The 17,409-nt window shown below is 48.6% G+C and overlaps 1 protein-coding gene across 1 annotated transcript in view; it reads left to right on the top strand.

Moving 5' to 3' along the window:
* LOC138764078 (collagen alpha-1(XXIV) chain) overlaps positions 1-17,409 on the top strand; it is a 410,285-nt gene that overhangs the window by 85,151 nt on the left and 307,725 nt on the right. Inside the window, exon 3 of the mRNA XM_069939403.1 lies at positions 8,722-10,046. Coding sequence (XP_069795504.1) covers positions 8,722-10,046 — 1,325 coding nt within the window. The remainder of the gene's footprint in view (positions 1-8,721; positions 10,047-17,409) is intronic.

Genomic DNA, 17,409 nt, shown 5'->3' with positions numbered 1-17,409 from the left:
GACTTTTTACCCCCTCCATAAATCTTCGTCCGCGAAGCCAAGCCAAAAAAAGAAAAGAACAGTGCACAACGTCCACATGGAAACAAATTAAAGACTATGAAACGATAACACATGAAAACAAACTGTGCCACACAGAGAGAACAAAGATCCATAAAGTGCACAATGAAGAGTCCTTATTTAAGTTATTGAGTTCCTGATTGAGTTTGTGGTTGAGGAGTCTGATGGTGGACGGGGAGCCGCTGTTCCTGAACCTGGTGGGGCGAGTCTCGTGGCACCGAGACCTCTTTCCTGATGGCAGCAGCGAGAACAGAGTGTGCTGGGTGATGTGGATCCTTGATGATTGCTGCTGCTCTCCGATGGCAGCATCCCCCATATATGTTCTCGATAGTGGGGAGGTTTTTGCCTGTGATATCCTGGGCTGTGTCTGCTACCTTTTGTAGGGCTTTACACTCGGGGGTATTGGTGTCCAGTGCCAGACCGTGATGCAGCCGGTCAGCACACTTTCCACCACACCTCTGTCGAGGTTTGCAGATGCTGGATTCGAGTGCTCTGCACGAAGGTGGAGAAACCCATTAGGTCACATCACATCCACAGGTAGTAAAAACAGGTAACGTTTTGGGCCTGAGCCCTTCTTGAGGGACATTGAACATTATACTGTGGCGGCCCGTAATTGCGGAGATCGGGTCGGCACATCGCACGGCAGCAGATGCAGACAGAAATTGCTATAGCGACTCCCAGAACAATGAACCGACGGGGGTAGAAACTGGGGAAGCATCAGACCAACAGCCCTAAAATGGTGTTGGTCAAGCTGTCCAGCTAACTCAGCAGAAACAGGCTGGGGAAGAAGGGCATTCATATGCATGGATGTTCCCACCCGCTATGGTCATTCATATTGATGACTCAGTCAAACAGCAAAAACTGCGGGAACTTGAACAGTATAAAAGCAGCCTTTTCAGCCCTAATAAAGGAGTGAGCTTAACCTGCCACATTGTGTGTGTCTGTGTTTCTTTGTCGCGGTCGGCTACAATTGGTGACCCCGATGGTTTAGAAGGAATCTAAACCTAGTGATGGAGAACGAAGCACCAGTCAGCACAGTTGGCCTGAAGCTCCCAACCTTCTGGATGGTTTGACCTGGCGTATGGTTCGACCCGGTGGAGGCTCAGTTCCAGATCTGGGGCATCACAGCAGAGACCACACTGTACGACCATGTGGTCAGCTCCCTGGATCCACAGGCCACCATCGGAAGGCACTTACATTGCCTTCAAAGAGCTATTAACCGAGATGTTCGGACTCTCATGGCAAGAGTGAGAAGCACGTTGGCTCCACCTGGATGGCACTCATCAACTAGATGCTGGCCCTCCTGGGAGATGAGCAGCCCGGATGTGGATTTCGCCGACCCCCGGAAAGTCGCAGCATGGGCAGACATTCTGTGAAAACAGAAAGAGAAGTGCTCGGCCACCGTGGGGCTTGTAAAGAAGTCCCGCAATCAGACCAGAGCAGTCCCAAACAAGGAACAGCAGACGAGAGGCAGGAGCGCGTCCAGCGACAGATCGTGCTTCTACCACCGGAGATGGGGCACCGAAGCCCGCCGATTCCAGTCCCCCTGTGAGTTCCAGGGAAATGACAAAGCCAACCATTGCTAATGGTCTCGACGGCTGGCCACCGAGGGAGCCTCTTGTATGTCTAGGACCACCTGTCTGGACACTAGGAGCAGGCTAGCGGGACCCACGTTGAAGGCTGCCAACAACAGCAGTATTCGGACCTATGGCACTCGTAGGGCCGAGCTGCAGTTCGGAGGCAGTCACTGCTTGTGGGAGTTCACGCTGGCCACAGTGGACCACTCCTCGGAGCAGATTTCCTGCGAGGCCACGGCCTCCTAGTGGACCTTAAGGGTAAGCGACTTGTCCACACCGAGACCTACCAGACCGTTGCACTGAGGGGTGCTAGGTTTCCGGCAATGCACCTGGACCCCATCCACAGCTCAGAGAATGAGTTCTCCAAGGTGCTAGCGGGATTCTTGGCAATCCTTTATCCTCAGTTCACAGCAGAGATGCCTTAACACGGCGTCAGACATCACATCCTGACCAAAGGCCCACCTCTCCACTCGAGGGCGAGACGACTTCCCGCAGAGAAGCTCCGACTGGCCAAGGAGGAGTTCCGCAAGCTGGAGGAGTTCCGCAAGCTGGAGGAGTTCCGCAAGCTGGAGGAGTTCCGCAAGCTGGAGGAGTTCCGCAAGCTGGAGGAGTTCCGCAAGCTGGAGGAGTTCCGCAAGCTGGAGGAGTTCCGCAAGCTGGAGGAGTTCCGCAAGCTGGAGGAGTTCCGCAAGCTGGAGGAGTTCCGCAAGCTGGAGGAGTTCCGCAAGCTGGAGGAGTTCCGCAAGCTGGAGGAGTTCCGCAAGCTGGAGGAGTTCCGCAAGCTGGAGGAGTTCCGCAAGCTGGAGGAGTTCCGCAAGCTGGAGGAGTTCCGCAAGCTGGAGGAGTTCCGCAAGCTGGAGGAGTTCCGCAAGCTGGAGGAGTTCCGCAAGCTGGAGGAGTTCCGCCGCAAGCTCGAGGAATTGGGTGTTGTTCGATGGTCAGACAGCCCATGGGCCTTGTCCCTGCACATGGTGCATAAAGCAACTGGGGACTGGAGACCATGTGGCGACTATTACCCGCTCAACGAAGCCACCACTCCAGACCGTTACCCAGTGCCACACATCCAGGATTTTACGGCAAACCTGCACGGGGCAACAATATTCTCAAAAGTGGACCTCATGCGAGGATATCACCTGATCGTGGTACATCCTGATGACATCCCTAAGATGGACAACATCATTCCATTTGGGCTGTTCGAGTTCCTGAGGATGCCATTCGCGCTCAAAAATGTGGCACAAACATTCCAGCGACGGATGGATGCAATGGGCCGAGACCTGGACAGCACTTTCGTCTACCTCGATAATATCCTCGTGGCAAGTTGAACCTGACAGGAACACCTTCAGCACCTCTGAAATCTCCGTAGTCGTCTGCATGAGTTCGACCTCACCATCAACCTGGCCAAATGCCAGTTTGGCCTGAACATCATCAACTTCCTGTGTTACAAGATCAAACCAACAACCACAAAGAAGGCATATCACACAGGGATAAAGATGAACAATTACTTTATTAACAAAAAATTCACCTTCAAACTTTAATTCAAAATCCCCCCCTTTTATAACAATGCCCACTGGTTAATATACAAATTTCTATCACAATGTAAAACTAATAAATTCCCTGGCCTAAATATAACATATAATATAACATATGTCATTAAAGTCTAAGTTATATTTCCAACCAGCCCACCGAAAAACTTAGACACAAAACATACAAGACTCACAAAACTTCAATCTCAACCGAAGCAAAGATCATAAACAAAATTCAGTTTGTTTGGTAAACTGAAGCCAAAAGATCTTTGAGAGAGAGCGAGAGAGCGCGAGAGAGCACAAAATTAGAAGTTGTCTTCTTGTGTTGCTTGCAGAGAGAGGAACAACTGGCTTGGTCTGGTTTCTTCTGGCTGCCTTCCGAATGTTCATCCCTTTTAAAATGCACAACATTCTAAACTGTCCTCCAGACCATGGCTCATGCTCTGGGCCTCCTTCCACTACACAGCACCCCCAGTGGTGCTTTATCGTCCAAGTCCAGAAATTTCTAGATCATTTTCTGCACATGCTCAGTCTGTCTCCCACTCTCTCAGCAGTCCACCTTCACCTTGGCTCTCTAAGGCAAACTGTCACTTTTTAACATAAAACCACACAACACAGAACTCTGTAACACCTGGGCCACAGGATTACAAAGGATGGGGCGACACCACTGCCCGACAAGGTAGAGGCCACCTGCAGCTTCCCGAAGCCAAGTACAACCAAAGGTCTGCAGGAGTTCGTGGGGATGATAAACTTTTATTGCAGGTTTATCCCAGCAGCTGCCCGAATGATTCACCCTCTGTTCATCCTGATGTCTGGCAAGGAGAAGCACCTGACCTGGGATGACGAATCCGCACGTGCGTTTGTGGAAACCAAAGAAGCCCTGGCGAAAGCTGCACTCTTGACCCACCCCAGACCAGATGCACCCACGGCCCTCACAGTCGATGCCTCAGGATCAGGGATTGGTGGAGTCCTGGAGCAGCAGATAGAAGGAAGGTGGTACCCACTAGCTTTCTTCAGCAAACATCTGCGGCCCTCTGAACTAAAGTACAGTGCTTTCAATAGAGAGCTGCTGGTGCTGTACTTAGCCAACCGCCATGTCCGGTACTTTCTTGAGGGAAGGGCTTTCACGGACCATAAACCACTGACTCGCCCTGGCTAAAATCTCCAATCCTTGGTCAGCCCAACAACAGAGAAACTTGTCTTACATCTTGGAGTACACCACCGACATCAAGTACATCTCAGGCAAAGACAACGTGGTCACAGACGCCTTGTCAAGACACAACATCCACTCCCTGGTCAACGGTCTGGACTTCGTAGCGTTGGCAAAGGCAGAGCAGCAGGACGACGAGATCCCGCAGTACAGGACTGCGGTCACAGGCCTTCGACCAGGATGTTCCAGTTGGCACAGGTACTACCACCCTCCTGTGCGACATGGGCACTGGGCAGGTTTAACCTATTGTCCTAATGGCATGGAGGCGACGAGTTTTTGACTCCATCCACGGGCTGGCATATCCATCCATCAGGACTACGGTCTGGCGGTCAGCAAGTACGTGTGGCATGGATTGCAGAAACAAGTCTGGAGGTGGGCCAAGCTGTGTACACAGCCAAAGTACAGAGACACTCCAAGGTCCCCCTACAGCCTTTCGAGCCAACGGGACGCAGGTTTGACCACATTCACGTGGACAAAGTGGGACCCTTGCCAGTCTCTCAGGGTTTCCGCTACCTGTTCACAGTGGTCGACCGCTTCACCCGGTGGCCAGAAGCAATTCCCCTGGCCGACACATCCACCAGGTCCTATGCCAAAGCACTCCTCTCATCCTAGATTGCAAGATTCGGACTGCCACAGCACACATCTGACTGAGGCGCACAGTCCCTTCCAGTTTGTGGACCGACATTGCCAACCTGTGGGACGCTCAGCTATACCATATGACGGCATACTACCCGCAATCAATGGCATGGTGGAGCGTTTCCACAGGCACCTCAAGACCACCCTCATGACCAGACTCACTGGGTGGACGAGCTACCATGGGCACTACTGGGCATCTGAACAGCGCCGAAAGAAGGCCTCCACGCATCCTCCGCTGAACTCGTCTATGGAGCCCCACTCATGGTTCCCGGGTATTTCATTCCACAGGCCAGAGGACAGCAGGAGGAGACAACCACCTTCCTGGACAGGCTGTGCGAAAAGGTCAGTAACCTGGCTCCAATCCCACCCTCCAGACACGGACAAGCCAAGTCCAACATCCGCAAAGAACTCAAGCACTGTGAGTACATGTTTGTACGCAGAGGACTCCATCGTTCACCACTGCAGAAGCCATACAAAGGTCCCTTTCAAGTAATCCGGAACAACGGAGCCACCTTCGAGCTGGCATCGGTGGTGAACCAAAGGTCTTCACTACAGATAGACTCAAGCCTACCCAGCAGACCCGTGGAGACTCCAACACCTCAACTCAGAAGCAGACCACAAAAGACTTTGGGAGCTATACCTATGGACACTATAGACTGTAATGTTGGTTCTGGGGGAGGGAGGGGGGGTCATGTGGCGGCTCGCAATTGTGGAGATCGGGCTGGCACATCGCACGGCAGCAGATGCAGACAGAAATTGCTATAGCGACTCCCAGAACAATGAACTGACGGGGGTAGAAACTGGGGCAGCATCAGACCAACAGCCCTAAAATGGCATTGGTCAAGCACCCCAGCTAACTCAGCAGAAACAGGCTGGGGAAGAAGGGTATTCATATTCATGGTTGTTCCCGCATGCTATTGTCATTCATTTGGATGACTCAGTCAACCAGCAAAAATGGTGGGAACTTGAACAGTATAAAAACAGCCTTCCCAACCCTAATAAAGTGAGTCATCTTAACCTGTCACACTGTGTATGTGTTTCTTGGTAGCGGTCAGCTAAAGCAGCACTGAACAGGTCCTTCAGTCCACCATGTTGTGCCAACTTACAAACACCTACTCAACAAACAAAACCTTCCCTGCCTCAGACCCATAACCATCTATTTTTCTTGCGCCCATGTGCCTGCCAACAAGGATTGTGGAGAACCTCACACCACCAGGTTCAGGAACAGCTGCTCCCCCATCAGATTCTACAGTAAACTCAATCAGGGACTCAATTTCACTGAATGAAGGTTTGGGATATGTGAGAGGAGTGGGAGGGAGGGAGAAGCACAAGGTAACAGGTAAGAGATGGGTTCAGGTGGGAAGGTACAAGAGAAAGTAGCTGAGAAATGAGAGGGCGGAGGGCCAAGAAGGTAGCACTCTGATGGGAGAAGGAAGGCAAGTATTAGGGAAGTTGGAGGAGACACTTTCCTTCCGCACCCTCCTCTTTAAACCCCCAGTCTCCACCCCTCCTCTTTAAATCCCTAGTGATCCAGTCTCCACACCCCTCCTCTTTAAACCCCCAGTGATCCAGTCTCCACACCCCTCCTCTTTAAATCCCCAGTGATCCAGTCTCCACACCACTCCTCTATTTTTTAAACTTTATTTAAGATTTTATAACATGAATAAAATAGAAAGTTACAAAGTTACAGTAAAAAGATTAAACATAAGATAATAAAAATTACAATACTACATCGGCAGACTAAATAAACTAACTCCCCCCAGCAATAATTAGTACACAACATTAATGACCTAGCTTAAAGTTAGTCTAACCCCCCCAAAATAGAGTGAAAGAGTGAAGAGTTAATAAAATGAACAATAATTATATAAAAAAACCCTTACACAAAAAAGATAAAACATAACAAATAAAGATACTAACATAAAAAAAATATCGATACTAAAATATCAAACTTAAAAACATATTTAAATCAAACTTAAATGCATATATTTAGCAAACGGAGCCCACTTCAACCTATAAAAAGACACCCTATCCTGAACTGAAAAAGATATCCTTTCCATAGTCAAACAGAACTTCATCTCCAAATACCACCTATCTAAAGTTAATATATTTCTATCTTTCCAAGTAAGAGCAATACATTATCTGGCCACAGCTAAAGCTAAATAGATAAAAGAAATCTGATAATCTTGTAAGCCCAAATCAATTAATGATTGCATATTCCCTAATAAAAATATACCAGGATCTAGTATCTTTTCGCACAGCCTGTCCAGGATTATATAACAATCAACTTGTTCCTTTTACAGTCTCCAATATTACTTTGAAACAGTGGGAAAGGAAGGGAATAAAAAATTTATCTGATTGTTTTTCTGAGGGATGTTTTTGTTCTTTTGATGAATTACAAAGGAAATTTGGTATTAGTGGAAACACTGTATTTGTGTATTATCAATTAAGATCTTTTGTAAAACAGCTATGTGGTCGACATATGATTTTATTGCCTGATTCTAATTTTGAGGAATATGTACTTTCAATACCCCAAAAGAGGTATATATCTGATTTGTATTGTATTTTACAAGAAATTGATAGTAAAAAAGATTGGGATAAAGATAAGTTGAAATGGGAAAAAGATTTAGGTTTTATAATAGCTGAAGAAGCCTGGATGGAAATTTGTCAGAATAGTATTTGGAAATTGGCTAATGCTAGATTAGCGATGATTAATTACAATTTTATACATCAGTTATATTTAACACCGGAGAAACTAAAAAAGTTTGGACTTAGTAAGTCGGACTGCTGTTTTCGTTGTGACCAGACGGCTAATACTTTTTTGCATACTGTTTGGTTTTGTGATCGATTGCAACAGCTTTGGAAGGGTATTCAATCTATATTTAATAGTTTATATAATATTTGTCTTGTATTAGACCCCCTCCTCTTTAAATCCCCAGTGATCCAGTCTCCACAACCTCCTCTTTAAATCACCCAGTGATCCAGTCTCCACACCCCTCCTCTGTCAATCCCCCAGTTATTCAGTCTCCACACCCCTCCTCTGTCAATTCCCCAGTGATTTAGTCTCCACACCTCTCGTCTGTCAATTCCCCAGTGATCCAGTCTCCACACCCCTCCTCTTTAAATCCCCTGTGATCCAGTCTCCACACCCCTCCTTTTTAAGTCTCCACACCCCTCCTTTTTAAATCCCCAGTGATCCAGTCTCCACACCCCTCCTCTTTAAATCCCCACTGATCCAGTCTCCACACCCCTCCTCTTTAAATCCCCCAGTGATCCAATCTCCACACCCCTCCTATTTAAATCCCCCAGTGATCCAGTCTCCACACCCCTCCTCTGTCAATTCCCCAGTGATTTAGTCTCCACACCCCTCCTCTGTCAATTCCCCAGTGATCCAGTCTCCACACCCCTCCTCTTTAAATCCCCCAGTGATCCAGTCTCCACACCACTCCTCTGTCAGTTCCCCAGTGATCCAGTCTCCACACCCCTCCTCCTTAAATCTCCTGTGATCCAGCCCCCACACCCCTCCTCTTTAAATCCCGTGATCCAGTCTCCACACTCCTCTTTAAAGCCCCAGTGATCCACCACCCTCCTGGGTAAAGAATTCCTGAGATTCCCCACGCTGGGTGAATGTTAACAGACATGGTTTTATACTTGATGACCTGTGTTTGTGCGGCAAGTGCACTCAGTGAATTAACACGGGCCCTTTCTAATTCTCTTCCAGGTGTAGACCTTCTCCAGAATCTTGGTCTTGCGGATGCCGGAACGTCGCTGGCATCTTCTCAACGTCCCCAGGTCTCATTTTCGCTCCCTGCAGGAGTCAGGGCTGTGGACATGGGGTTTGACCTGTCAGGCGATGCACAGATTGAAGCTCCAACTATAACTGCCATGCCCCGGGGCATTGGAGCCGACTTCACCATTGTGGTTGTTCTCCGCTCCCATCGGACCAATAATGCCTTTCTTTTTAGCATCAAAGTGAAGAACCGGCTCCAGTTTGGAGTGCAGATTTTACGCAGGAAAATAGTTGTGTATGTTACTGAGAAGCCATCTGTATATTTTGCATATAATGCACACAATGGGCAGTGGCATTCATTCGCTCTTGAAATAAGGGGGACAAATGCTTCCTTTTATTCCCACTGCGGTGCAAGCGTTGTCCATAAGGAACTACCTGTCAAGCTCCCAGAGTTTTCTCCCAATAGCAAGCTAACTTTGGGCAGGATGAACCTGAAGTCCGTCCCTTTCGAAGGCACCGTTTGCCAGATGGACATTTACCCCAATGCTCAAGCCTTCAAAAATTACTGTGACTACGTGAAGAAGCAGTGTCGGCACGCTGACACCTACCGATCTCCGGCAGCCTTGCTCACGACCCCGCAGATAGAAGGTGTTACCTCAAGCTCTTGGTTCTCGAGCTCTCCACCCCAGGAGGGGTCACCAACCACACCGTGCCTGACAGCAACAGCAGCCAGCCTGCAAGAGGCTCCAGGCAGGAATAAGTCCTTGTCTGGGGGCACCCGACCCAACTTCAGTTGGTCAACATCAAGCAACCCGTCTCCAGGTGTTGGATCACCAGGTCTACTCTTCAATGGGAACTTTGGAGTGGCCACCCAGCTCGTCCCCGTCACTGGTGACTCAGGCTTGGTGTCCACTATCAGGAAATTCCAACTAATGTCCCATCGGGAAGGACATGGCGCTGGTGGTCAAGGTGAGGGAGCCGAGGTCTTATCCAATGTTCCTGAATTCCCACCCTCGATCCTAACACTTGGCAAGGTGACTGAGAGTCAGAGAGATGGCAGCCCCATGGAGGAGGAGGTACAAAATTCCGAGCAAATCCAGATGATCAACACAACGTTGTACAGGGCGACAAAAGAGTTCCTGTCACAAGATCCAGATAACTCGTGGGATGAGGCTGTCCATTCTGTGCTGCCCTTGGACTCTGTCGAGAATCTGGACCACATTGAGATTGAGAACCACGAGTATGATTACGTTGATTTCTTGGACTATTTTAATTATCAAGACTTGCCAGGACCCAAGGGCGATCCAGGGTTACCTGTAAGTACGTCAGTGGGTCCAAGCAGAGATGCCCAGACTATGATCAGTTCGAGGCAGTCAGTTCATTGACCTCCCGGCTCTGTCTGTGTGGAGTTTTCACATTCTCCCTGTGACTGCATGTTTCCCCTGGGGGCTTTTAGTTTCCTCCCACACCCCACAGATGTGCAGGTTGGATTAATTATCCCCAGTGTGCGGGTGAGGGGGGGGAGAATCTGGGGGGAGGTGGTGGGTGAGAAAATTGAGTGGGCAAGGGTAGGATTAGTGCAAATGGGTGCTTGATGGTCATCATGGACTCGATGGGGTGAAGGACGGGGAGATGTCAACATGAGAGGGTGGAGATTTTGGGAAAGTAGCTGCAGATGGCAGAAGTTCCCTATGAAGGGAGACTGCACCGGGGAATATTTTCTCTGACACCATGGAGGCTGCAGAGAGATGAAGACATGGTCAAATTTACGTGGACCAGGGGGTTTGAAAGGATCTTTATTCCTCAGTAAAGAGGTCAGTAATTGTAAGGTAATCATTGGACGGTATCTGTGCCAACTATTATGCACCTTCCTCGACCTCCCACATTCCAATCCAGACAAGGACCTGGCAATCTTCCTTGCACATTGTAAAACATGAAAGTCTGCAGACACCATGGTTGATGCTGGAGAAACTCAGCAGGTTGAACAGTGACCTTTATGTAGCAAAGGTAAAAATACAGAATCAACATTTCAGGTCTGAGCCCTGCATCAAGCGTCTGCACGTTCTACAGTGCATCCCTCCTGCAGTGTGCTCAGTCCCCCAGGTGAGATGCAACCAATATTGTCACATGGCACCCCAGCTTTTGTATTCATTAATGTGGCAGGACTCGGGCGAAACCTCTCTCCCGAGGGAGTGGGGTGGATATAGAGTCTCTACACAAGGATTCATTTAAATGGGGCAGGATAAACACAAGGGAGAGAGGATTAGACGATGGGAGGAGGGTCTTATAAGCCACAACACTGCTTGGAGAAGCTTTGTGGACTTGAATATGGAACATTGATCAGAACAGCACAGGACCTGGCCCTTCAGCCCATGGGTTTGTGATGAGTAGGATCTCACTCTAATCAACCCATCCACCTGAACATTTTTTAATTTTCAAATTTCAAATTTTGTTTTATAATTTTAAATTTAGACATACAGCATGGTTATAGGCCTTTTTGGCTCATGAGTCTGTGCCGCCCAATTAACTTTCAACCTCGGTATGTTTCCAGCAGTGGGAGGAATCTGGAGCCCCAGAGGAAAACCCACACCGACAGGGAGAACGTACAAACTCCTTACAGACAGTGCAGGATTTGAATCCCTGGTCCCAGTCGCTGGAGCAGTAACAGTGTTGTGCTCACGTGCAGCCCCGGAGAGGCAATGCTTCTTGTTGCCACCCTTCATTGAGAATCGAGTTATAAGGGGGAGACAGAGAGCATAAAGTGGGGAGGAGGAATGTGATGATAGGATACTGGTTAGAAGAAGGTGGGAGATGTGGAGAGACAGAGGAGGGAGGACACTGGGAGAGGGGGAGGCAAGATTGGAGAGAAAAGTATGAATGGGAGCAGGTAAATGGGAGATGGAAGCGGTGGCACTGGATTGGGATGAGGGCTATCAATGTTCATGTTGTTGGATTTAAGGCTGTCCACAAGGAATACGAGGCCTTTGTTCAGCCCCACCCAGACAATGGATGAGGCTATGAGCAGACATGTCTGTGTGGGAATGGTGGGTGCCAGGACTTCTAGCTTGGACATGCACATAGAGTGTGGGTGTTGGGCGAAGTGGTCACCCAATCTGTGTTGGTCTCCCCGATGGAGAGGAGGTCACACCAGGTCCACTGAGTGCAGTAGATCAAGTTGGACAGTGTGGAGGTGAAGCTCTGCTTCACTGAAAGGTCTGTTGGGTTGCCTTAGATGGAGGTGATGGAGGGGAGATGTTAGGTCAAGGTTTGGCCCTGGATGGAGGTGAGGAGGGAGATCATAGGACAGTGGGGGTCCCTGAGGGGGGTTACTACAGCAAGGGATAATTCACACTGGCCCAATGAAGGAACCAGCTGCTCTGTGGTAGGAACTGAGAGAAACCCCAGCGTCCACCAGATGATGGGGATTGAACCCACGTCTGGAGCAGTGGAAGCGGTGGAGTTGACTTCTGCATCACTGCTGACATCATTCTGAAAGGGCTGATCGTTTTAGATTCTATCGCAAGGAGGAAATTGATGCTGAAACCTGAAATATCCCAACTGAGCAAACATTCAGATCTTCAGCGACGTTCTGACAATTGAGCTCGTTTTAAGAGAAAGGGCAATGTCAGTTCCAGTGCATTATATTTTATTGGGTTTGCAAATCTACAAAGAGCATTGAAACCTGCCGTGGTTTTGCTGCCCTGACATGTGTTATCTATTTGCTGGCTATGATACTGCGTTCCTGCCTCTGGGTTACAGAGACTCAGCGTGAGGTAGTAGCCAAGTTAACACCGCTTGGCAGAGGGTGTGCCAGGGAGCTGGTTGGGTGCAGAGGAAGTTACTGGCCCACAGTCTGTGCACTATCTTCCTCTGCCTGTCTTCATAGGGGAGGCCTGTTGAAAGTGTGAACAGGAGAACCACAGAGGCCAATGTCCTTCACTGCAATGCGCCAAAGTGTTGGAGAAACGGTTAGCACGACGCCGTTACAGCACCAGCGATCAGGACTGAGGTTCGAATCCCGCATGGTCTTTAAGGAGTTTGTTCATTCACGTAGTGTCTGTGTTGGTTTCTGCTGGATCCACTGGTTATCTCCCACTGTTCAAATCGGATATATTTGGGCGGTATGGGCTTGTAGGCCAAAAGGACCTGTTACTGTGCTGTATGTCTAAATTTAAAAAAATCTCAGCAGGTCATGCAGCATCTAAATTAAGCAAAGGGATATAACCAACATTTCAGGCCTGAGCCCTTCATCAAGGGATGAGGAGAAAGGCTGAATAAAGAAGTGGGAAGAGGAGAGGAGCAAGGAAGGGGCAAGGGGTGGAGCAGAGTTCAACAGGCAGGAGGTCACGGATGGATGTGGGCGGGAGGGAAAAAGAGAGGAAAACTGGGAAGTGATGGGGAGGGTGAATGGAGAGTGAGAAACCCCAGCGTCCACGGGGACAGCACTGGTGACCGGGATTGAACCCACGTCGAGAGCAGTGGAAGCGGTGGAGTTGACTTCTGCATCAATGCTGACTTCATTCTGAAAGGGCTGATGGTTTTAGATTCTATTGCAGGGAGGAAATTGATGCTGAAACCTGAAATATCCCAACTGAGCAAACATTCAGATCTTCAGCGATGTTCAGGCGGCTGAGCTCATTTTAAGAGAAAGGGCAATATCGGTTCCAGTGCATTATATTTTATTGGGTTTGCAAATCTACAAAGAGCATTGAAACCTGCCGTGGTTTTGCAGCCCTGACATGTGTTATTGATTTGCTTGGATGTGATGCTGTGTTCCTGCCTCTGGGTTACGGAACTGGAGGAAAACAGACAAAGGGATAGGAAAGGAAACAGAGTGGTTAAACGGAATAAACACACAATAAATGGAAACCAGAGAAGTCGATGTTAATGCCATCCGGTTGGAGGGAGCCCAGACGGAAGATGAGGTGTTGTTCCTCCATTTGACAGGTTGCCTCGGTTTAGCAGTGCATGAGGCCATAGACAGACGTATCAGTGTGGGATTTGAATGATTACCCACTGGGAGGTCTCTGTTGTTGCAGCGGACAGAGTGAAGGTCCTCAACAAAACTATCCCCCAGTCTGATGAGATTCCCCGGTGTTTTGGTGTATTGTTCTAAAATCGCAGTCCCTGCAGACGTTCCTGTTCAAGCCCCTCACACTACGACAGCTTTTAGATATCTGATAGAGCTGGCATTTGTCAAAGAGCACGGAAACCACCCTTCAGCCCATGGATTCAGCACTGGCCATCATGTATCTGTTCATACGTACCCACTGGAATTCAGAAGAATGTGAGGGGTCTTTATAAAAGCTTACAAAATTCTGAAAAGAAACAGGAAGGTTGTGTCCACGTGTGGGTGAGACCAGAATTAGGGGACATTGGAGAGGGTCCAGAGAAGATTCACAAGAATGATTCCAGGAATGAAGGGATTAGCATCTGAGGAACGTTTGACGGCTCTGGGACTGGACTTCTTGGAGTTCAGAAGAATGAGGGGGGACCTCATAAAAGCATTTTGAATGTTGAAAGTACTGGGCAGAGTAGATGTGGCAAAGTTGTGACCCATGGTAGGAGAGTCTAGGACAAGAGGGCACAGCTTCAGGATTGAAGAGTGTCTTTAAAACAGAAATGGGGAGGAATTTCTTCAGCCAGTGAGTGGGTGGTGAACCTGTGGAATTTGCCACCACTGTGGGTTTTGGAGGCCAAGTCATTGGGTGTATTTAAGGCAGAGTTTGATAGATATCTGAATATTCAGGGTATCAAAAGTTATGGGGAGATGGCCAGGGAGTGGGGCTGGGTGGGAGAATGGACCAGGTCATGATGGAATGGCGGAGCAGTCTCAATGGGCTGAATGGCCAACTTCTGCTCTGGTATCATGGACTTGTGTTTTGGGGAGAGTAGATTCAGGATGGAGGTACTGCTTTTCCAAAGAAAACACTGGATCTGTGGAATTATTTTCCAAAGCAGAGGTTGCTTCATTAAATATATTTAAGACACAGATAGACTTGCATCTCAAGGTTGTGGTAACAAGCAGGTAAGTGGAGCTGAGTCCACAGGCCTATCAGCCATGATCTATAGAGAGGTGATCCTGGCTCGACGGGCCAGATGGCTCCTGCTCCTAGTTCTCAAGTTCTTGCATTGTTCACAATTGCATCAGCATACATGTCCCTGGACTGGCCATTGGGTAAACTGAGGACCTAAAGGTTGATAGGATTGTTAAGAGACACTAGAGCAGGTCAAAGCCTGAGGCATGGGAAAGGTTCCTATTCCTAATGGGAGCCATATGCCCTCCCTGGGGGCCATAGCACATTTAAGAGGGGCCACGGACTGAAATCATAAAACATTTTTTAATGTTTTTCATGTAGTCGGTAGGAGAGAAGAAACCAACTAAACATGACTGCTTTACAGGAGCCCTAGGGAGGCCATGGCCAATAAAAAGGTGGGGGATCGCTTGCTTAAAGGATCAAAGAGATGGAGAGATATCCAGACAGTGTCGCAGGCTCAGGGAGAGGAAGGGATAGGGCTTGAAGCCATGGGATAAGGTCCCCTTTCCCATCTTCAGCCCCAGTGGGGTGGTTTATGGTACCACCCCAGTAGGCCCTGTCGATGTCGATCTCCATCACGGCCCTGTTCTACACCAGAGGGCCCTGTCGATGTCGATCTCCATCACGGCCCTGTTCTACACCAGTGGGCCCTGTCGATGTCGATCTCCATCACGGCCCTGTTCTACACCAGTGGGCCCTGTCGATGTCGATCTCCATCACGGCCCTGTTCTACGCCAGTGGGCCCTGTCAATGTCGATCTCCATCACGGCCCCATTCCACCCCAGTAGGCCCTGTCGATGTCGATCTCCATCACGGCCCTTTTCTACACCAGTGGGGCCAGTCGATGTCGATCTCCATCACGGCCCTGTTCTACACCAGTGGGCCCTGTCGATGTCGATCTCCATCTCAGCCCTGTTCTACGCCAGTGGGCCCTGTCGATGTCGATCTCCATCACGGCCCTGTTCTACGCCAGTGGGCCCTGTCGATGTCGATCTCCATCACGGCCCTGTTCTACGCCAGTGGGCCCTGTCGATGTTGATCTCCATCACGGCCCCATTCCACCCCAGTGGGCCCTGTGAATGTCGATCTCCATCACTTTCTCAATGCAATGAACACATATAATCTCTCCCAAATCTAACAGGGAATCTCAATATGGCAAAACCAAAGGCAATGTTACTGAGGTTTTGCCTACTGCAACTTCTTTCCCCCATGTAAACTTGGATATGAGTCACACCACTTAAAGTGCGGCTAATTTAAATTTAGATATACAGCGTGGTAACAGGGCTTTCCAGACAACGAGCCCGTGCCACCCAAATACCCCAATTGACTTGCAATGACCGTATATTTTTGAAGGTTGGGAGGAAACCAGAGCACCCGGAAGAAACCCACACAGACCATAGAACACTGCAACACAGAAAAACAGTTCATTCAGCCCTTCTAGTCTTTGTGTGCCAACCATTTGTCCACTCATCCAACTGACCTGCCCCCATTCCATAACCATTCAGACCTCTCCCATCCATGTATCTAATCAATTTATTCTTAAAATGTATGATCAAACCTGCATTCACCACATCCGATGGAAGCTTATTCCACACTCCCACTACTCTCTGAGTGAAGAAGTTCCCCCTGAACCTTTCCCCTTGCAGCTTCAAACTATGGCCTCTCATATTTATTTCCCCCCCCCCCCCATCTGTGGAAAAAGCCTTTTCACATCCAATCCTCTCATAACGTAAACATCTCTCAAATCTTCCCTCATTCTTCTTTGCTCCAAGGAATAAAGTCCTTACCTGTTTAATCTTTTCCTGTAACTCATCTCCTGAAGACCCAGCAACATCCTAGTAAATTTCTACACTCTTTCAATTTTATATCCTTCCTGTAGTTTGTCGACCAGAACTGCACAAATATTCCAAATTTGGCCTCACCAATGTCTTCAACAACTTCAACATAACATCCTGACTCCTGTACTCAATACTTTGATTTATAAAGGCCAAGATGCCAAAAGCTTTCTTTACAACCCTGTCCACATGCAATGCCATCTTCGGGGAACAATGTATCTGTATTCCCAGATCTCTTTGCTCCTTCGCACTCCTCAGTGCCCGACCATTTATTGTCCTATCTTGGTTTGTCCTTCCAAAATGCAACACCTCGTATGTGTCTGTATTAAACTTCATCTGCCATTTTTTGGCCAATTCTCCCAGTTGGTCCAGTCATGGGGAGAATGTACAAACTCCTTACAGACAGCGCTGGATTTGACCCAAGTGGCTGAGGCTGTAATAGCAATGAGCTAACCGCTACGCTGACCATGTCACCCACTCTCATGTGCTGTGGGTGGAAGAGGTGGGGATGTTTTCTTTTTTCAAACAAACTACTAAGAATGTCCTGGCAGTGATTTCATCAAAGGTCATGAATGATTGAATGAAAAGCTGTTACAAAAAATTCTATAGTTGTCTGAGAGAATTTAAAATTTTTCCAAAAAGTGTTTGGAGTCCAGTGTGGGGTAGTGGGTACTGCCATTGCCTTGTGTCTCCAGAGACCCAGGTTCAATCCTGACCTCTGGCGCTGTCTGTGGAGTTTGCACGCTCTCCCTGTTACCTCTTGAGTTTCCCCCGGAGGCTCCGGATTCCTCCCATGTCCCAAAAAA

The sequence above is a fragment of the Narcine bancroftii genome, chromosome 5 (genome assembly GCF_036971445.1).
Source record: "Narcine bancroftii isolate sNarBan1 chromosome 5, sNarBan1.hap1, whole genome shotgun sequence".
Lineage (NCBI taxonomy): Eukaryota > Metazoa > Chordata > Chondrichthyes > Torpediniformes > Narcinidae > Narcine > Narcine bancroftii.
The sequence above is the reverse complement of the archived record's forward strand: the minus strand, read 5'-3'. Positions and strand labels throughout refer to the sequence as shown.